Here is a 22,949-nt window from a genome sequence, read left to right as displayed (position 1 = left end):
TTTTTTTTTTTAAAGGCGAGAGTCACTCATTTATGGGTAGGGGTTTTAACCTACACTAAGATAAATAAGAATATTCCTTAAAGATAAATAAATCTATAAATATTGCACACAACTGGATAAGAAAGTGCCTTTTTTTCTTCATTATTTTATCTAATATTACTCCTGAAGTAAATGTTTTTTTTGTTTGTTTTTCAAGGATCTTGTGATATTCATACTGGAAAACAAGACAAAGAAAAGAGTTACAGGCAGATAATAACATATTCATCTATTTCTAAAGGTTCCAGTCAGACTCTGAAACGCCCAGCCGAGTCTCTGCTGCCCCCTTCTGAGAAATGGCCTATTAAAGCTCCTGATGGACCTCCAACTCATCAGATGGCCAAAAAAATGAAGAATGACCATCCTAAGCATGTCAAGAGCACCAACAAAGTAAAGAACCCTGTGTTTAAGGTAAGCCTGTCACTGCAGGAGGGACCCGTCGTGATTGAGAGAACTTCTCTAAGAGGCACGGTCACAGTGGCGCCGGAGATCGAAGGCCAGAGCCGTGCGTCAACATGTGTGGATGATGTGACGAACACACATCCTGAGGGACGCCCACACACAATACACTGCGAGAACACACAGCAGTATCCTGAAGGACATGTGCTCGCTCAGACGGACATTCCCACACACACGGAGGTGGTCTCACACACAGACATCCGTGTGTTTGAGGATCAGTTCATGAATCCTGCTCAGTATGCATACTCGGGGCAGTTTGACCAATCTCAAGGCATTCAGAAGATTGACCCTTATATCAGACCTAAGGACTGTGGTTCGGTGGAGGAGGCGGTCGCTGTCACGTATGCTGATTGGCCGGGGCAGGACTGGTCCTTCTATAACAACGAATGGATTGCGATGAGGCAAAACCAGTATGGAAGTGATCATCCTTGGTGTGAAGGTTACATGCAGTACTGATGAGAATGAGTCTTCCAGCACTTAAGCGTCAGTAACAAATAGTTTGAGCATGTTTTTGAGAAGATTTTGCATCAGAATTCAGTTCAAACTGTATTTATGTCTTCTTTTTTTTTTGTTTTTGTTTTTTTGTGCCGTTGGTAAAAAAATTTACTGAACCATCACTGAATTATTAAGCTGTATTTAGAAATCTGAAGGAAAAACACACAAAAAAGGGCTTCTACTTCATTTATGCATATCGTTTATGCTTCTGTAGTTAATGCAGGTTAATCATCTTTTGATGATGTGAAAATCTGAGCTTTAACTTCTTTTTGTAGATTTTTCATCAACATAATTCATTTAACTTCCTCTATCAAAAAAACATTGATTATTTGTTGGTTAATACCTGCCTTTGTAGTTGTAGTATCAATTATTTTGATATATATATATATGCTTTTGTGTGTGTGTGTGTGTGTGTGTGTGTATATATATACATACATACACACACACACACACACACACACACACACACACACACACACACACACACACACACACACACACACACACACACACACACACACACACACATCTCAAAATAATTGATACAACAACTACAAAGGCAGGTATTAACCAACAAATAATCAATGTTTTTTTGATAGAGGAAGTTAAATGAATTATGTTGATGAAAAATCTACAAAAAGAAGTTAAAACTCAGGTTTTCACATCATCAAAAGATGATTATCCTGCATTAACTAAGGAAGCACAAATGATAGAAGCCTATTGTGTGTTTTTTTTTCTTCAGATTTCTAAATACAGCTTAATAATTCAAATAGTTGTTCTGGTTATACATGTAAAATGCATGTTATCCTTGGTTCAAATGTATGTTTTAGGATCCATGAACAATGGATCTGGTTTACAAGCATTACATGTAATTCAAGTTTATTTTCTTTTGTAATTTTTCAGTGTTACTGACAATTCATATTCTTCAAAATTAATTTAGAGAGACAGTTTAATGTTAAGTCAATACTTGTTTAATCCAGTATTTCTAAATGTTTTGTCACTGCTGTTATAATTGAATTTTAAGTTTATCACAAGTACTAAACTCAAATTATTTTTATTGTAACTGATTGTTTTAACAGTAAATTCCTATTTCTAAATAAAAATCTTCTTTTCACAGACCTATCATTTTTTTGTATGTTACATATTTAGTCTGTATTTTATTACCAAGTTGATGAGAGTATTAAAAAACTTTGTAACATGGACACCCTAAAATAAAGTATAAATCAGTGTAATTATACATTTAAGTACTGAGTAATAATAATTAACTACATGAACTTACTATAGGGTTTAGTTTTAAGTAATTAAGCACAATTTATAGTAATTATATACTGTACTATAGTAACTAAATGTAAAGTGCAAAAAAAAAGAGACTGTATAATAAAGTGTTTTTTTAGTTTAAACAAATCCCTTAGTAGTCTGATCCAATGCTTAAGCGAACAGTAGTTTTGCATTAAAACGAGTAGCAAAAGGATTCAAGAAAAGAGACTTTTGTAATTTGCCTATTAATTTTTATTCATAAATCCACGCTGCTTGTAATTCCATGCTTTACCGGATGATGGCGCCAAATTATCAATTTAAAACCAAATGAATGGCGTTAAGCGTTTAACTAGAGGTCTGTGATCACTCTATATGTTGTTAAATCAATATTGATATACATTTAAATCGATTAATGAAATTAATTTTAATTCATCATTTTATATATAATTATGTTATATAGGCATGGTTTAAGTTTTTACGAGAATACTCAATACAATTATTCAAAATACAGCTGCGCGTGAACAGCAGTTAGAAAGAGCGCGAGGATCAGATATTCCAACTGACAACCACAAACGACATTCTCATTAACATATTTATTACTTTGCAAATTTAGAGATATTTCGTTGTATTTAACACGTAACTGGCGTCGTAATGAGTCTGATACTAGGTGGGTTGTTGTTTTGTTTGTTTTTGTGTAAGTTAAGAGGTGTTGACTAGTCAGCTAAGTTAAGCAGGTTGAGTTTGATTTTCGAGTATTGCAGCTTGCTAAATATTGTTTTGTACAGACGAGTCATCATTCAGCATTGAAGATATTATAAAGACACCAAAAAGCCCAGGTATGACATGAATCACTGACGAGCTATTATATTCATTTTAAACAATATAGTTAATTAAAAAGAATTCCACTAAACCGACGAGTTTGTGTTCGTTACTTCTCTTAGTTTTTCCCATAGAGAAGGCCTCACCCATAAACCAGATCTTTTAATGTTTGTCCACTCAATGAGACTTAATGCCTTTGTATTTCTTACATAACATTTGGTATTGTTTTATAGGCAAGCGAACAGAACCGAGACCAGCGGAGCTGTTAATCAAACTCAGGAATCTGCAAAACGGTAACGTTAAATTGCCAATTGGCATCTTTAGACTGTAAAAACACTTTAAAAAGCAAAAATGAACACCCATATATTGATTTCAGCCAAGAAAAGCCTTGAAGATGAGGTGAAGGAAGCCACGCTCTTCATAAGTGCTAGAAGGGAGGAGGAAGATACCTGTATGTATGCTTGCATTACCCAATAGTTCACCCAAAAATTAAAATTTTGTCATTACTTACTCCACCTCAAGTTGTTCCAAACCTGTATGAGTTTCTTTGTTCTGCTGAACACAAAAGAAGACATTTTAAAGAATGATGATAATCAAACAGTTGACGGTAGCTCTTGACTTCCATATTAGGAAAACAATTACTATGGAAATCAATGGCTACTGTCAACTGTCTGGTTACCAACATTCTTCAAAATATATATTTTTTGTGTTCAACACAAGAAAGAAATTAATACAGGTTTGGAAACACTTGGTGGTGGGTAAATGATGACAGAATTTTCATTGTTGGGTGAACTATCCTTTTAAATGTCAAATGACAATGAATTATACATTACTATTCATTCAAATGAGTGTTTTTGTTACAGTAAATGCTGAAGCCTTACAGTTGGAGGGAACATTAAATGAAAAGGAAGGTGCTCGTCTAAAACCAAATACTGAGGGATTTGCATTTATATAACACTGTATATAACCACACAAATAGAATGATCATTACTGTACATGAAATCACCAATAAGTTACATTTAAGCCTTGTTATCAGATATATTTACAGTGTTGCCACACATATTCTTTTCATACAGAGTTAAATAGATCTATGCAGCTCAAATGTGAGGACATCCAGCAAGAGGCACAAAGGTAGATATCCAAATAACACTCATGGATATTTAAGCTCTGAATTACTGCACTCCATATGGAAAACACAGAGTCACCTAAACACTGAGCTTTGGTCTCGCACAGGGTGTGTATTCACTCAATACCAGTACACAAATCATATTAAAAATAGGATGACGTTGAGAGCTGAATTTGTTCACACAGAAATGTTTGTGAGTTGTACCGGGGGTGTCATCTTTATATATCTGATTTGAAGTCTAACTTTTAACTCTTTAGGCAGCTTGAGCAGAACCATCAGAAAGAGGAACTGGTAAAGCAGTACTGCTTTCAGATCCAGGAGACGAAACTAAAGCACAGAAAGATTCGGTATGACTCACTGTTTATAACAGCGAAGGGAAACTCCTCCTCGCATTCAAGCATTACTATCTCTTTAGATGTCAGAATTAGATATGAGATGCTGTCAAAATTTCTTAGACATGAACATACTGTACATTTTTGCAAGTATCGCTAGAACATTTATTGTAATGCCCATATTCTGAATGAAATGTCACGTTATTGATAAAAGAGACTAAAATAAAAGAGCGTATTGTACATTGAAACAAATTTTTATCTACTTTATTTTAGAATGAAGTTTGAGAATCAGCTTCAGCAGTTGATGGAGCAGCATAAAAACCTGTCTACTGTCTTTGTAAGTGGTCTAATAGAAAACAAATAAGCTTTCTCTACTTGTGAAATGTAAACGGCTTTATTAATTTACAGATCGGTGTCATTTTACGTTCCATTTTCTTTTCTTTTTCCAGACTCCACAAAGACTTCCAGCAGAAATACAGTCTGCAGAATACACCACTGAGCAGCTGCTGAAGGCCGGTGCGTTTTGTTCATTTTGTTCCATTGCTTATGTTTTATGGCTCTTTCCAGTATGACCAGTGTTTAGCTGCATGTTCAGTGTGACATTTGAGGCTTTCTGGTTTCATTCAGACATTGAAGTCGAATGAATCCAGTCAGTTTTTCCGAAATGACTCATTTGGCCAGTCCACAAGGCAGAACATATCCAGTAGTGGCCTAAAGTAATGTCTGGAGGGGATATTTGTTTTAAATAACCCTACAAGTTCAATTGAATCAAAATATGAGGAAAATATATATATATTTAGCGAACAAAACGCTAAACTCGTTTAAGGTATTTATCTGGCAAAATTATTTCGTATAACTACAGCTAAAGGTTTTATTTTATTTTCTGTTCACCATGATGGTTTTAAATAGCTTGAAATATGATTGGAATCACTTCACAAAGGAAAACACAATTAAGTGCAACATGTGCAGCGCAAGTCTGTCATATCAGCAACTTAAAATTATAATGAGAATACTGCTTTAAATTGTGAATTCTTTGTACGCCCGTGTTTTAGCGCTTGGGGAAGAGTGCATCCACACCTTCATGACTAGCACAGTCAAGTTTGTGTGTGCATTCGCAGCATTTTAAAGCATTTCTCGCTTGTTTTTGCATGTTCATAAATTCTTTGTATGACAGCCTGGCCAAAAATGATGTCTGTACAATTTAGCATGTTTCATTGTGTTATCACAAATAAAACAATCGACTTTAAGCACAACTACATAATATCCTTACACATTTTTACAAAAGGTGAAGATGCCAATTTTCCAAGGCCAGACATCACTTTTGGCCACTACTGTATTAGCATGCAACTCGGACTATTTTGGCTGAATAAAGATAGTATAGTAAGATGACTTGCAAGGATAGGATTGCACAGTAAAGTAACCTCTTACACAAGTGTCCTCAAGACCTAAAACTGAGCTCTCAACATCCTTAGACAAGAGACCAACTTCATCCTTAGAGTAATCTGATACTTTCCTGTGTGTGTGTGTGTGTGTGTGTCTGTGTGTGTGTGTGTGTGTGTGTGTGTGTGTGTGTGTGTGTGTGTGTGTCTATCCTTACAGAGCAACAGAAGCTGGAGCAGTTGACCAAGCTGCTGGACGGGTTAAGCCACACCCAGCATGCAGAGATGCACATGGACACTTATGAAAAAGCACCATGAATGTCCCACACATTTCGCAAACTTGAGTTGAGTTCCTACTGTATTCCAACAAATGCTAATTTTACAGCAGATAGAGAAGTTAGAGAAGCGTTTTTTCCATTGTGTTCTATTCTTCTATTTTAACTTGTTGCCATATGTACTGTTGTTGTGTTATGCCATCAAAAAAAAAAAAAAGTAAAAAATACTGATAATAAACCTCAATCAAATCATACCCATACCTAGAATATAAACATTTCTAAACCATTTATTCAGAATTTATAAGACACAATAAAAAAGTTTGTAAACAAGCCTAAATTCCCCAAGATTTGTATTTATATACATAAACTGTATCGATGACACTATCAAATTCAAACTCCTCGATCCGATATTCCTCATTAGATCAACTTCCAGTTTCCATAAATCAGTCCTATGACACATCCACTTATTTGGTGTTCAGTAATACCATTCTATCTTAATTTCATTTTGCATTGACAAAATACAGGCCAAAGCCCAGTCCTGAGAACATCTTTATCAACCTAATATTGTTCAGATTCTCCTGACAACACAGTTCATGCAGGAATGTACATGTGTAGTAGGTCTGCAGCTATTATACTACAGAATCTGATTGTAATAAAATTCCCCAAATCACTTTCTCAGCATTCAATCCACTTCCTTGACAGCACCGTTTAAATAGAGGAATGAATAAGCCTCCTTTCATTTTCATACATCCCTTACATACTTTCCAGTCATTTTTGTTGTTGTTGACATCTTCAGTTTCAGTGTTCTTTGCCTTCAAAAGTAAAAGCGTCGTCTAACAACCATCTCCGTTTTCCTTTATGCCCGTGATCCATTGGCACAGTCACCACCAAAGCATAAGTTCAGCATGACGTGTCCTGGGGTGTTTGTGTGGTGTACTTTAACGAGGGTGTGTTTTAGTGCCTTTAGAGTAGCATATCTCAGGTTCTGCCCTGACATGTTAATATCCTTTACCAGAGCTGAAAATGGCATATATATGCATCTCAAACATCTTGACGTTCGAACCCTCCTTTGGCCTGATTTTGTGATTCTCTGTCCTGTGTGATTACTGTTGAGGTATGCCCTGATGCCTTATAAGGGCAAAGTGAATGTGGGCTCAGATTGGCACAGAGGGAGGAATATTTCTCCTGCCGCAGCAAGACTCCTCATATTTGAGCTTGTGCTATTTTCGTGTTGTTTATGTGAGATCCATGGACCATTTAGGTTACTAGTCATTTAGCAGACGCTTTTATCTGAAGCGACTTACTTGCTTCTCTGTCAGTTCACAGCAGTATTGGGGATGTTTGGTACAATTTTTAGTTCAGTTTCAGGTTCTTTTAACAGTTCTCTGTGAGGAACATTGGCCCCTTCCTCCAAGTTTTGTTATCCCAGGTTATTCCCCATCTGTTGAAGTAGAGTGACAGATATGTGAATGAAACATGAAACAGATTCTTTGATAGTCTATTCCATTTATTTCTATCATAAATGAAAACATAAATAGATGAAAGGCTGCATGAAATGGGATATAACGACACTGAATTTTTAATGTTGAAATTTAAAGAGATTTGTAAATTCTATGCACACCACAAGAGAATGTAAAGGCAAATAATAAATTAACGTGAAAGGAAAAAGACAATTCGTCAATAAATATAATTAGACATTAAATGCTACATTAAATGCTTTGCTTAGAATTTATATATTTCACAAAATACATTACAAATATTTGTACAAGAATCTCATGTGATTAATGTAGTCAGACTTGCTCTGCCTTCTCTTTATTTCCCTGTTCCCAGCTACACTCTTCTTGGTTACGAAAAAGTACCTCAAAGCGACTGTAGACTTTCTTTTCTTTGCGCATGCTCTCTATTCTCTTCAGCAGATTGTCCCTCTCCTGTGGGTTGACTGGAGTTCGGCCGAACCGGTTCTTTGGAACCTGTAAGGATGAATTGGAAACGTCATCTTCCTTGCTCCCCTCGCTTTTCCCAGACTCTTCATTCTGCTGTCTGTTCTTCTGGCTATTTGCTGAGATTTGCTCTAGGATCACCTTGGTATCATCCCTGAGGTTGCTACTGAATATTACATTCGAGGTAGAGGACTGATAGCGTGATTGAGCCGGTTTAGCAATGGGCTTGTTGGTCTCTACTGTGGTTAAAGATGATTTGGATTCAGAGGGTTTCTCTTTGTCTGAGGGATTCTCTTGCACCTCAGGGACTGTTTTCATTGACTTGTCCTCTTGAGAGTTGGACACTCCTGAGTGCTTCTTTTCTCCCTTTGGCCCAAGTAAACCCTTCAGTCTCTGCGTTTGTTTCTTGAGGAAATCAAGGGCCTTTGTATCTTTGCCATCAGAGCTCCCAATGTTTAGGGAGCTCAGGCTTTCTTTGGACTCTGTGCGGGACATGCCAGATGAGCTGAGGCTGCGGGACTTCTTAAGCTCGCTCTTTTCAGCATCTGTCGCATCCGTGAGAATCTCCTCACCGCATGAGATCCGACGATGAGAGGATTGAGAGCTTTTGAATGGTTTTAAGAACTTGGGTGAAGGGAAAGGCCGGAGAGACTTAGTTGGTTCCTTAGCGGGCTCTTTCTTTGCTGCATCAGCTGTGCTCTCTGTCAGAGATTTGCTGTTTATGTTTGGCCTGTCAACACAGACTTCAGAAGGTTTTGGATGCGATTTGAATGCCAGGTGCTGTGTAACAGGATCTGATAGTGTAAATGAGGGTTCTTGTGTCTTTACAGTGGACTCCTCTGAAGAAACAAGCACATTTGGAAGTTTGGTTACTGTATCAGAGAGGTCTGGCTTTTTCATGGCTGCTTCTCTATTTTTAACCAAATCTGACTCTAATTTTGAGGTCTTTCTCTTTTCTTCCTGATCTTTGAAATACTGAAGTCGGCTTGCTGGATCATTCACGTTTAGGGAAGAAGTTGTTTGCTGAGATGTCGAAGGCTTGGTTGGCTGTGTAACTTTGTGGTCCTTAGGTTCAGGGTTGTCAGGTTTCTCCTTGTCTTTGATGGGCTCCTCTTTGGAGTCTCTGATCGTAGTCAGGTCTCCTGTTGATCCGTTTTTAACATCTTTTTCATCTGCTTTTTTATGCTTACTCCAATCAAATGGCTCTCTTGACAGCGATCTCCTTTTCTCGAGAATCTCTGCCACAATGGATGAGTATCGAATAGGCTCACTCTCATCTCTCTCCTCTTGTAACTCCCCACCAGACTTAGCTTGCGAGGAACTGTGTTGCTCCAGCTTTGAGGAGCTGAAGATTAAAGAAGACCGTAGTCTTGAACTCCTTTGCAGCATTGGGTTAATTCGAGATCGGAACGACTCGTGCTTGGTAATGCTGATTTCCTTTGGTTCCCTTGGTTCCGCCTCCTTCTCATTGTCTGTTGAAGATGAAAGTGATGAAGCTGAAATAGCTGGCTTTAATGTATCAGTACTTGTGGGACCCAGGTCAGAGAGAATATCTTTTACTTGATTCCTATCTTGGATTATGGGTTTACCAAAGCGTGGTCGCAAGTCAGGGTTTGGCTTAGTTGGGATATTTGGACGCTCCCTATTGGGAAAATTAAGGCCTGGGCCCTCTGAGGCATAAAGTCTGCTGTCAGGTTGTTGATGTGGCTCATCAAAAGCATCAGGACCCATGGGCTGATGCAGGCCCTCCTCTCCTGTATCTTCATAAGTGCTGAGATAAGAGTTGATTCTCCAGCTCCGCAATCCCTGCTTCACACTGGGATCCTGGGACTGGCGTACCTGATCTCCAGTGGAGAACAACTGCTTCTGGTCTGGAGGATGAGGCTGAGTTGGCGAACTCTGACAGGCATATGAGTGGCCCGCAGCAGGCCTCTTGTGGCTTTGTGGACCATAGCGTCCTCCTCCTGCGTAATATTGTTTTTCTGAATCACTTTTGAGGTCATCAGAGGATAAAACATTCATATTTCCTGGTGCTTCAAGTTCAGGGGGATATGCAGAATCAGACTGTTGATCTGTCTGGTACGTGCCATAGTTAAGACGGTCATATGGCCCACGCTCAGAATCAGGTCTTGTGCCCTCGCTCTGATAGTAATGTTGTTCTCGCTGGTAATGCGATTCCTTCTCCTCCAAGTTGTTCATTACACGCTGTTTCATGTACTGCCGGGAAGAGGCGTAGGTCTCGTGGGTTCCCTCTGCATAGCTATGCCTCTTAAAGGCGTTCATTTCCAGCTGCTGGGACGCCATCATTGAGCGTCCTTGATCCAAGAATGACTGTTGCATCCTGAACTGCTGTGTTGCATATTTTGTGACCTGCATAGGACCTGCACTTGGTTCAAGCGTATGGCGAAACGGGTCATCCCTCCGAAAAGGTAGTAAAGACTCAAGACGATCCCCGAATGGGTAACCAGTAAGTTCAGGCTGGCGAGGTCTGGGATTCCCTCTGGGATTCCTTAGTGACTGAGTCCTTTTAAAGCCAAACTGGCTGCCAAGGTAACTATCTTGTGGCATGGGTACAAGGGCATTTTCAACAACAAGAGGCTGAGACTGAGCAAACAAAATTCGAAACTCCTCATCAAAAGTGGAAACTAGTTCTCCGAGGAACAAATGGGCGATGCAGCGGTGGATCTTCTCAAAAGACCACATAAAGCTGGAAAAAGAGAGAAAGAAACATTTAGAATGTCATACAATACACAGAAGAATTCTTATCTGCATTCAAATGTCACTGAGCTCACCTGTAATTTCCACTGATCACTGCTCTGCAGTCTGTCAGAAGAAAGCGGTCCATCACTTGACCTTTAAATGATTTCCCTGAGCGGCAGAAATAGGTAATGCCTGCTACTGTCCGTACCCGCATCATCTGTAACCAGTGAAGTCACCATTAAGCCTGTATTTTCTTACAATTTTAATTAAAACTTAGGCTAGTTGAGATCAGCTTAACTTACATGGATCATATCCAGGTTAACTTTACAGCTTGCCACCATGTTAACAAAATGATGGGCATTTTGTTCATCCAGCAAGATATAGACAGGCACATGACGTGTTGTAGCATCCAGAAGATCAGAAAATATATCAACATCTGTGAAAATATCCATCACCACTGCAATGACCTGTTAGAAAGAGAAAGAAAAAAAATAGCAATAAGGAATCACCTTGACAATTAAAACTAGTCAAGTTACAAGATACTAGGTTTTTTGCACTTTTACTAAACTTTACTTACAATTCAAATTTGTAAGAAAGACAAAATTAATAAAGCATAGCTTTTTCTAAAGAACCAACGATGATGTCTAAATCTGATTTAACATGACATGCAATTATGGCACAAAATTTGTATGATTTACGTTTTCAAAAGGTGCATTGACCAATATCAATGTCAGGGATATCACGATCAGCACTGATCACACAAATGTTTTCATTTACTGAAGCCATTGCAAAATTGCCCTATTTGCAGCCTGCCATGATCATTTTATTCTATGTGCAATAACTAACATAAAATGAGTATTATTTGTCTGGTCACAGTCTTCATTTCATATGAAGTGTTCATCATTTTATACATGTTTTTTTACTGAGGAAAATCCAGCCAGATGTTATTTATAAATCAGAAATCACTAACCTGATGAGCATTTTTGATGAGTCGCCGTGCCTGATCCTTAATGCTGGGCATTTCGGGGTCACCAGGGTTCACCAAAATTGTGACCTCTGTGGGTCCCACAAAACAGTGTTGCTGCAGAGGCCAGCCAAGGTCTAGTCCCGGTGCATCCAAGTCAGAATGCAGTGGCCAGTATGTGTCAGAAGACCCATCCTCATCTATTTCTCGATATGGCAGTTCTGGTACATTTCCAGCACACTGTGGTGAATGTACAGTGCTTTTAATATGCTCAATCTCTGACCTCGATAAAAAGTCAACGACATTAGCACTTTGTAAAAAGTTGTAGTAGCCCTCAGTGTCCTCCTCCACCAGGGCATCAATAGCCATGCGATACTCTTCCCGGTAATGCGGACGCAAATAATTGGGATCCAGGGGGTTGTCTCCCAATGAAGAACTCTGGGAGCGGTGGGCCATGGTGGAGCAGGGAAAACAACCTATGAAACAAAAGATTTCAATAAATAAGCATGTGGAATAATCTAATCAGAGCATCTGGAAACTATTCTATTTCTATTACACTATTTTATCCAATATTATTGCAGAAAATGTTCACAATTTTAGCACAAACATGTTTGCTGTAAGCAACGTCTGCCTACTACTAGGCAACATTAACAAATAGGAAATAACACTTTTATAATTAACCATATGCACTATGATACAACAGGATCCAGGAAGCACAAATTTTGCATGCCAAGCTAATATTATTTGTTTTACAACTCAGATCATGAATCAGTCAAAAGACTAGAAGTGTATTATAAAATATGTATGCAACCAAAAAAACAAAAAAAAGCATGCAGCATGCTAGTTAGGATTGCTAACTAGCGATTGTTAAAAAAACTCTGCTCGACTCATTGTGTACATAAGAAATTCCTATCTGTTTTGGGGCCTTCAGACAATGACCCCTAAGCAAGGTTAGGCCACAGTATGAGAGTTTTTGAAGGTTGTTGTAGCCACTAAGTGTACATTTGTTTGTATTTTAGACATCACCAGGGAAACGGTGTCAGCCTGTTGGCGAGTGACTCATTGTGGGCAAGAGGGGAAGCGAAAAGACATAAACAGAAAGGGAAAAACTGAAGACACATGTGACTGGATCAAAGAAGGGAGTGTTTTGCTGATGCTCTTGTGAAAGAGACTCGCTGCGTTAACTATGCAAGTTAGAATCAGACTTTGAGCAGGTCATAAATTAACCAAGACTTAACCAAGACATGTTGTGGCTAATTCATCATAGCATGTCTATTATATGTTGTAAACTCCCATATGTACAAGAGATTCATAAAAAAATGTGTTAACAGGACTGTTATGTTATGCCAAAAAGAAAAATGCACCTACTCATGACTTGCCCTGATTATCAATTCATTTTTTTCAGCTAATCTGAAATCTGTGCTGTCAGCATGTTTCCGTCAGAGAGTCGACACCCAGACCAGTAAATCATGTTGGAGTGGATTCATCCACACTCAAACCCAATGACCGACTTCTAATAATAATTCAGATTGTATTGGTTTTGCAATTGGATGGCCAAATCCTAAGAGATGTTATGAAATTACATTGAACCAGAGCAGAGAAACTTTATACCCGTGGGTCTACGCTGCAAGTGTCAACAGTTAGAAATGAGTCAGTTTTACTTTTAGAGATTATGTATTGTCTGCACATGCCGAATTCTCATTTTTGGGTGAACTATCCCTGTAACAACAGGCAGTGAGACTGACATATAACAAGCAGTCATTATTTCAGTAAAGCTTAGTTTTTGTAATTATTTTCACCAAGCAAAAACAGATTTTTGCATGGCCAAATAATTTTCAGAATGACCCCTTGACTCTTTTACGAAGATTGTAATATTCGGCTCAAAGTGAAATTCTGTTACATTTACAGCTGCAACATATTGCATATGATATTCAAAAGAAGAACATTTCAGAAATACTGAATGCGTCTATATAAACATCTTTATTTGGATGCCTAAAAGGACAGTTCAAGCTATTTCTTTGGTTATCTTGACTAGACGCACAATATAGAGCTGGTAAGTCCCGCCCCTTCCGCTAACCCCACTGGACCTCTAGGTTGAAAAATCGTCTATGCAAGTGAATGTGAGAAAATAATTATTTTCTGGTCCCGTTTGAATTTTGCCATGAATGTGAACATATGTGAATTTTTAATATAATTTTTCGTGTGAAGAATGCTACAATTTTAGCGGGTAGAAGTTTGATACGGTTAGACTTTGTGTGAGAGCACTTTGTGGACTACAACCTAGTTTTTACATCAGACGGGAATCTGAAGAAAGAACAGCCCATTTGGTTTGAATGGTGACATTTGGGTACAAAACACACAGGCATCTCGATCTGTCTCCATAGATTATCGCAGCATTAGCACCGTGATTTGACAAGTGGAGGGAAAATGTGTTATGGGGTGACGTCACATAGGCGACGTGTAGTCTTTCTCATTATGTCTTTTCCACAACTGCTAGCCAAAGAATCATACAATATACTGTCAAACTCGTAACATGAAAAATTATATAAAAAATTCAGAGACAACATATGTTCACATTCATGGCACAATTCAAACGGGACCAGAAAATAATTATTTTCTCACATTCACTTGCATTGACGATTTTTCAACCTAGAGGTCCAGTGGGGTTAGCGGATGGGCGGGACTTACCAGTCCAGCTCTATATCAGTATCATAGTGGTTATTAGCTGACATTAGAGATTTTATTAAATGTATTGGTATCAATTTACATTTAGATTAACTTTGCCATTATCTAATTCTCACTTACAGTTAATCTTTATAAACACTAATAATTTAATAACACTGTTGCATGTAATCTTGATGAATATCTATTTTTCATACTGTGCATTATAATGTTTATGATGCCTCAATTTTATTTTTACTTTTAGACAAAATAGAATAGAATTTCAGCCATTTATCATTTGTTGGCCATAACATGAAAATTATTATTGTTTTATAGGTATCAGCAATAATATAGGTGCATGCATCCCGAATCCTGACATGCTCTTCAAAATCACATTACAACATCCAGTTTTCTTAATTCACGTCCAACACTAATGTGACATTGCATATTTCTTTTGATAGTCCATTGTGTTATTTTGTACATTTTACATGGCTACTTTAACTTTCCTCCATCAACTTTCGTCCATCAACAGGTTCTAGATATTTTCATCTCAGCCAATGGAAATCATGCTAGATTTCCCAAAAACATTTCTTCCCTAAAAACATCCAATAATTATTATAATGTGCCAACAACAGTAAGTTAGTTTCTGTTAGATTTAGTAATCAACTACTGACACAACACCCTTTTAGACATTTCCTAAAGAGCTTCGTGTTTCAACAAGTGAAAAAATAAAATGTCATATCATCATAACTCAAGCTCAACCATGTGTATGACATTATGAAAGATGGCAATGATAGGAATGCACACGTCTGGTCATGGTGAGGTTCACCTGGGCCTCACCCACAAGAAGAATCAGTGCAAGTACAAAATACAGATTGATAATTTAATATTTCGAGTTGTGTAATGTTTTAAGACAATGCATCCAGAACCAATCCCTAACCAAAGTCCTACTTGATAACAAAGGAACAATTCTGTCCACCCACACTGAACCATTTCAAAGATCAATAGTAGACTAACTCTAATAAAATACGAATATTTCGTAGTTTTAAGAACATTTACCCTGTTTATAACTGTTCATAAATGATGAAATGATCATGCACAGATGTCATAGCCTCACTCCATCACCTCCTAAAATGACTGTTCAAACAAGTTATAAAATAGGCTACACAAATGCTTATTACTTCAACGTCTTTCAAATAGGCTGGAATAGTTAACCCTTTCATGTCTGTTTCAGATTAAAGTGCAAAGAACGTTTAAGAATAAAAACTTTTGAAGCAAGCTTGAAGATAAGTTTCCATACAAAGTTCCTTCACTGTCAACCCTCAAACTGCTCTTCAACACTTTATGACTTTACAGCTTGAGACTTTCGCGCTCGTAATCTGAGACTTTCGCACTCGTTCTTACCTTTACGGCTGGAGTTACTTGGTGAATAAACTTTTTTTCCGTTCCTAAAAAGTCGGTTATTGTCTCCCCCTGTTCAGCGAACGCATCCGCGGTACATTCCTGGTGTCGGTGGTAACCCCACCCAATGCTATTGAGCTTCAAGGCGAAAAGCAGCCCTGGCGAAACCTGTTCGCGCTCGGCCGAGTCCTGCCCGCTCGAACGTCTCAGCGCCGATATTAACACAAGGGTCGGTTCGTAATGAACGGCTCAACCCTTTCAGATGTGAAACTCCTCCCAACCATCGCCAGCGTCAGCGCTCACCTACAGCAAAAACGGACAACTACAACGAAGGTTTTTACTGCAGGGTTTGTTTGAGTTTGTCAATTTGCATATAACCGGCGAAACACACAAAAAAATTGCCCCGAGGAGTTTCACAAACGCACTCCATATCCCAGCTCTCCCTATTCCTTCATTCTCTTCCTCTCTCTTCCTCTCTCTTCCTCTTTCCACCGCGAGCAGACAGACAGATGGTGGATTGTTGCTCATGGGACAAAGCAAAGGCGCACCCAGGTCATGATCACACTGTTGAGAGTTGTGTATGTCTGCCATACATGGTATACTGTATAGAAGATGAATTATTCATTCAAAATTAATGTTTTAGAGCTCCCCTTTTTCCATCTAAGCATCAGAACAAGTTTCTGTGCATGTGTAAACTGAATTCAGGTATTTTTCCTAATAACACAGATCCATTCATTCCACATCTTCTTTTTCAATAAATGTAAATATGATTATAAATATTGACTATTTATCCTCTCCATATACATATTTAGATTTTATAGTGGATATTAGGCTGTATTTTAGTGCTGTCAAATCATCTAACATAAAAGTTTGTGTATAAAATATATGTGTGTGTGTGTGTGTCATACACATATAAACACAAACTTTTATGTTAGATGCGATTAATTGATTTGACAGCACTACTATTTTATCAAAAAGACTTTGTGTGAACCATTTTTACACAACTTTATTTACAATTAATTTCATAAATATAAAGTTTTTTATTTACTATTTTATCTTACATTTTTGTATCTTGTACAACTGCTATAAATGTTTTTATTAAATTGATTAAAGTGATTCTCTTTTTAAAAAATGGTTTAGTGTTTAATAGGCATTTACTCCATTATATATATATATATAGAGAGAGAGAGAGAGAGAGATTTAATGAATGTTTCAGATCCTAAAGGAATGAAATCCCCCATTTGGAATGACCTATGCATATCAATTATGGTTTAATTACATTTCAATATAAATAGACTTCAGTTCAGGTTAATATATTTAATTAACAAATTAACTTTTAAGTGAGAACAAAGTACAGTTTGATCTGTAGTATCAAGATATCTTAGAAGCAATCAATACATCACGTACTCTATGAGGCCGTAATGATTGCTTCAATGCAATTTGTATGCATGAGTAAGTGCATAATTCACATGCACTGAAGTGTTGACGGTGCAGAGGTGGAGAAAGCCAGAGGATTTTGCCCCACCTTAAAAAGGAAAAGCCATTTTCATCCTCATTCTGCCAGACTTTTACCGCGGTATGGGGAAGTTTTGTTCGAGTTCTGATGATTTAAATTTTTTTATGTGAGCACTTTCATGTTCTCTTTCTCGGGTTTATGATTGTGTGATTGATTCTGAAAGTTTATAATCTTGTCAGTGTGTGTGTGTCTGTATTTGGTTTACCTTAGCAACCACTCGGGTATGGGAGGGTGTGAGAAAGGGTGCGGTCCGCCGAGGAATGTGCCAACACAACTGAGACATTTACCACACCTAGGACACACTCATTCCTCACACACACACACACACACACACACACACACACACACACACACACACACACACACACACACACACACACACACACACACACACACACACACACACACACACACACACACACCACCAGCATACTTACCTTTTCTGTTGTGTACATAACCTTGCTCACATTCACTCGAGGTCACTCAAATCACATAACAAAAAATAATTACTTTTATCACAAATATGGCATATGCAAATATTCCCGTTGTATCAAAACATTCAGTTTTTCCAATATTGCTTCACTTGCCTGTGATATGTGTGATGTGTTTCTCAGCAGTGCACATTTAGGCCTATAAACAAGTAGGGAAATATAAAATGCATATTTTTAAAGCCGAAGGGCCTTTTACTATAAAGACCCAAAAAATTATACCTCCCAGCTAAAGGATTTTATTGAGAGTAGCCAATCTAGAGTATGTCGAAAGACAGTTTGAGATCATTTTTCTGCAAACTCTATCTTGTTTCATAACCTAAACAAGTTTTAGCTTGATCTGCATGCATCCCTCCGCTGGAGAGTGATCTTTAAAACAGTGCTGTGTTCTTTGAAACAGGGTGTCCTTTTGCTGTCTGGCAGAGTCCCACCCACAATTCCCCTCTCCTGCTGTAATATCACACCTGCGTATCATGTGACACACGGCAGCTCTCTGTGCACTTAAACACACACAGATGCACATAAACAAACTTTCATTATTCAATGTTATTAGTGCTGCATGGGCAAAGATTAATCGAGATTAATCGCATCCAAAATAAAAGTTTGGTGTTTACATAATAAATGTATGTGTGGGTACTGTGTAAAATCATTTTGTATATATATAAATACACACACATGCATGTATATATTTAAGAAATATTTGCATGTACACTACCGTTCAAAAGTTTGGGGTCAGTAAGATTTTTTATGTTTTTTAAAAAAGTCTCTTCTGCTCACCAAGGTTGCATTTATTTGATTAAAAATACAAACAAAAACAGTAATATTGTGAAATATTATTCCAATTTAAAACAGCTGTTTTCTATGTGAATATACAGTAAAGTGTAATTTATTCCTGTGATCAAAGCTGAATTTTCAGCATCATTACTCCAGTCTTCAGTGTCACATGATCCTTCAGAAATCATTCTAATATGCTGATTTTATGCTCAAGAAACATTTATGATTATTATCAATGTTGAAAACAGTTTATTTCATGATGCTATGATGAATAGAAAGTTCAAAAGAACAGCATTTATCTGAAACCTAAAGCTTTTGTAACATTAAACACTACCGTTCAAAAGTTTGGGGTCAGTAAGAATTTTAATATAAAATAAATCAATACTTTTATTCATCAAGGATGAGTTAAACTGATCAAAAGTTACCGTAAAGACATTTATAACGTTAGAAAATATTCTATTTTAAATAAATGCTGTTCTTTTGAACTTTCTATTCATCAAAGAATTTTGAAATAAAATTGTACACAACTGTTTTCAACATTGATAATAATAATGAATGTTTCTTGAGCAGTAAATCATCATATTAGAGTGATTTCTGAAGGATCATGTGACACTGAAGACTGGAGTAATGATGCTGAAAATTCAGCTTTGATCACAGGAATAAATTACAGTTTAAAATATATTAAAATAGAAAACAGTCATTTTAAATTGTCATAATATTTCACAATTACTGTTTTTTTTTATTGTTTTTTTATCAAATAAATGCAGCCTTAGTGAGCAGAAGAGACTTCTTTTAAAAACATAAAAAAATCTTACTGACCCCAAACTTTTGAATGGTAGTTTATATATATATATAATGTATATTATATATAAATATACATACTTTCTATATAAATAACACATTTTTATTAAATATACATGAATGTGTATTTATATATACAAAACAATTTTACACAGTACACACACATTTATTATGTAAACACAAAACTTTTATTTTGTAGTTATGCATAGTTTAGGATTTTCTACTCACACCACCACATTACATTTTTTGGTACACAATTTGTCACTTGTGTGTATCGCAGTGCAGCCAAGTGAACATTCTCTGTGTCCATTCACGTGTGATGTATTTGTTTTGTCATGTTTTTAATTATTGTTTGTGTGTGCCGCGGCGCATTGCTGTTACATTACTGATAAGTGCAGGTGGTTTCTATAATCCGCGGCTGAAACCTGTAAAGTAGCATCTTTTCACATTAAATGTCAAACCCCTGAAGCTATGAGCCAATGCCTCATCTTCTCCAGTCATCATGTACACCTCGGGCTGTGTCGCGCTGATCTAATTGTATTACCTCACGCTCCGGTCCATGTTCATCATCACACAATCCAAACACAAAGAACAACAATTCAGCCAAACCAAGTCTCCAATGCGCTTAAATTCCATAAATGATTCCGAAATGTTATAGACATCAAATTCAAGAGCATTAATGATTATGACTGGACACTTTTTTATTATGCATGTTTAAAGTCTGAAAGTTATTCATGTATGGCGTCTCATATACATCTATCAACCAAATGCTTTAAATACCAGTAGGTTGTACAAGCAGTAAAGTTATACGAGTGACTTAAGAATTCGTGTCAGTCATTAGCCGTCATGTTTTCCAGACGAAGCAGCTTTGGTTACACTTTATTTTAAGGTGTCATTGAGTAATAATAATGAACTACATGTATTTACTATAGGGTTAGGGTAGGATTAGGATTTGGTGGAGGGTTAGTTGCATGTAATTATGCGTAATTTACTGTTGGTAAGTAGCTTACATGTAACAAGGACACTGTAAAATAAAGTGTTACCGCAGCTTCCAGCAAACTTACTTCAGGTTTACTGGACTCTTGCCATTGAGATGACTGGGAGAAAGTGTGTCTGAATTCACCCCTAAAGAAAGACGTTGCAGACACCACATAAAAAGTGACTACAGTGTTTTACTATTAGTCAACTGTATAGTTAGGACTATTTTCAACAGATTAATAGTAACAAATAAAATAAAAAGGTTACAAATAAATGTGAATTGAACTGATCTAGCTCTGATTGACTCAACAGAGGAATTTTGCAATTTAATTCTTTAGGTTTCTATAGTCATGATAAAAAAATGACCCATCCACATTCACAGATATATCATAAAACAAAATGCTAATGTATTCTACATAAACCGTCATCATTCATCATCCTCACACAAACACCATAGTATATGGTATACTGACTTTTCATTATTTTGTAACATTAAAAAAATGTATTAGAGCAAAATGTCTGAACTAAGTTAAACAAAATAGATGGATTTTTTCATGTAATTTAAACATTATTATTATTAATCAAAAAGGATTTGAGACTGAGTTTAGTTGATCGGTTTCTCTGAATTTTTATGTTCAATTCATTTAATTTTATCTCGTCTAAAATATAACTGACAAATGTTGTGGAAAAATATTAGAATGTTCGATAAAAAAATGATCTGGTCTTTAATAACGTTCTCAAAATGTTAGCACTGCGTTATTTATACATCGTTCAAGGAAATCGTTCATTTATTATGAAACATTTTAGTTGGACGTTCAATGTTTTTCAAGCATTACTTGTTTCAAAACGTTCAGAGAACATTCCAAAGTTACATCATCATAATTGTTTGTTCTAAAATTCTAAAATGGAATGTTGATGTTTTCACTATAACGTTCGCATAAACGAGAAGTTATCGACATGTTCTTAGAACATATTTTTGATAGCTGGGAATGAGGTTATTAAAGGTGTTGTAAATGATTTTTAAATAGTGATTTCACTGAAATCCCTCCCGTGTCTGTAACAGCCCCAGGCTCTGTAAACCAAGGTCTAACCTTGAGAAAACTGTAAGGGTTTTTACAGTCAACTAAATATGATAAATGAAGACCCGGAGTCAGAATTATAATAAATTAAAGAAAAGTTTTACTGAAGATAGTTTGCAGTTTCATCAGCAGAAGTTCAGCTTCAAGACTCACACAGGAGTTCGTAGGCGTCCTTGCTTCAGGTTGCAGTTTTTGATTGGCTAAGAAATAGATCAACATAATTTTCCACACATATACAGATAGACTGAAGCATATCTCCATCGATTATGCGGCTGACACTCTGACCCTGAAGTTTGGCACGTCGTGACCTTCAAGTTCTCAGATTTGGGTTGCTGGGCGCCAACATGTCCAGAACAACAACTCAGTCAATCTCCAATAATGCCAGTGGTTTCTTAACCTGTAACCAAGAAGATTAACACACACACACCGACACACAACTTTTCCAAGGTTGGATTTGGCCAGGCTCTAACTATAAACAGGAGAGTCGTCTCAAAACATCAAGATAATGGGTTCTTTCTCTCAAGGAGAGGACACTTTAATATAACGCAGAATAGTAAAGCTTTAACAAAGAAATGGTCCCTTATAGACTTCAAGGACCCCTGTGACCATTGCTGTCACAGATGAATATAAGTCACATGTTGAGGGTCTTCTCCCAAACCTCTCTCGGTGTGTGTTTTTCTCACTCAGGAGATCCGGTTATCCCAAGGCCAAGGACATGTCAGCACGGATACAGAGATCCGAATGTACCTAAAAAGAGCAGGTTAAACACTCACAGCAAACATATGATCAAGATTATTTTTTAATCATTCATTGAATATAGAAATGAAATTAATAATCATTCAGAAGGATATACACTACTGTTCAAAAGTTTGGGGTCAGTAAGATTTTTTAATGTTTTTAAAAGGAGTCTCTTCTGCTCACCAAGGCTGCATTTATTTGATAAAAAAACAATAATAAAAAAAAACAGTAATATTGTGAAATATTATGACAATTTAAAATGACTGTTTTCTATTTTAATATATTTTAAACTGTAATTTAATTTTCAGCATCATTACTCCAGTCTTCAGTGTCACATGATCCTTCAGAAATCATTCTAATATGATGATTTGATGCTCAAGAAACATTCATTATTATTATCAATGTTGAAAACTGTTGTGTACTGTTTTTTTTTCAAAATTCTTTGATGAATAGAAAGTTCAAAAGAACAGCATTTATTTAAAATAGAATATTTTCTAACATTATAAATGTCTTTACTGTAACTTTTGATCAGTTTAACTCATCCTTGATGAAAAAAAGTATTGATTTATTTTATTTCTTTCCCCCCAAAATAAAATAAAAATTCTTACTGACCCCAAACTTTTGAACGGTAGTGTTTAATGTTACAAAAGCTTTAGATTTCAGATAAATGCTGTTCTTTTGAACTTTCTATTCATCATAGCATCATAAAATACAAATGTAAATAACTGTTT

The 22,949-nt window shown here is 36.7% G+C and overlaps 3 protein-coding genes and 1 long non-coding RNA gene across 9 annotated transcripts in view; 2 read left to right on the top strand and 2 right to left on the bottom strand.

The window, feature by feature from the left end:
* Positions 1-1,414, top strand: part of LOC309510887 (uncharacterized protein) — a 32,124-nt gene extending 30,710 nt beyond the window's left edge. For 3 of the 5 annotated variants that reach the window (XM_082185861.1, XM_082185860.1, XM_082185859.1), the window contains exon 14: positions 278-1,414. In XM_082185861.1, coding sequence (XP_082041987.1) covers positions 278-951 — 674 coding nt within the window. In that variant the 3' untranslated portion in view covers positions 952-1,414. The remainder of the gene's footprint in view (positions 1-277) is intronic. The other 2 variants (XM_082185863.1, XM_082185862.1) reach the window with 1 other exon arrangement.
* LOC309511010 overlaps positions 1-22,949 on the bottom strand; it is a 295,833-nt gene that overhangs the window by 248,757 nt on the left and 24,127 nt on the right. The gene's annotated exons all lie outside the window — the stretch shown is intronic.
* On the top strand, positions 4,157-6,221 carry LOC309510672 (synaptonemal complex central element protein 1; the record flags this gene model as incomplete). The annotated part of the gene is made up of 5 exons (XM_082185545.1): positions 4,157-4,197; positions 4,450-4,539; positions 4,798-4,861; positions 4,974-5,040; positions 6,124-6,221. The coding sequence occupies 5 exons, from the start codon at positions 4,157-4,159 to the stop codon at positions 6,219-6,221; spliced, it is 360 nt and encodes a 119-aa protein (XP_082041671.1).
* On the bottom strand, positions 5,791-16,344 carry fam83hb (family with sequence similarity 83 member Hb). Its single transcript, XM_082185240.1, has 6 exons — positions 15,848-16,344; positions 11,789-12,258; positions 11,121-11,285; positions 10,911-11,035; positions 8,038-10,825; positions 5,791-7,619 (listed from the first exon to the last, which is right to left on the bottom strand). The coding sequence occupies exons 2-6, from the start codon at positions 12,236-12,238 to the stop codon at positions 7,599-7,601; spliced, it is 3,549 nt and encodes a 1,182-aa protein (XP_082041366.1). The 5' UTR covers positions 12,239-12,258; positions 15,848-16,344; the 3' UTR covers positions 5,791-7,598.

The sequence above is a fragment of the Leuciscus leuciscus genome (assembly GCF_965113295.1).
Source record: "Leuciscus leuciscus genome assembly, chromosome: 12".
In the NCBI taxonomy this organism is placed as follows: domain Eukaryota; kingdom Metazoa; phylum Chordata; class Actinopteri; order Cypriniformes; family Leuciscidae; genus Leuciscus; species Leuciscus leuciscus.
The sequence above is the reverse complement of the archived record's forward strand: the minus strand, read 5'-3'. Positions and strand labels throughout refer to the sequence as shown.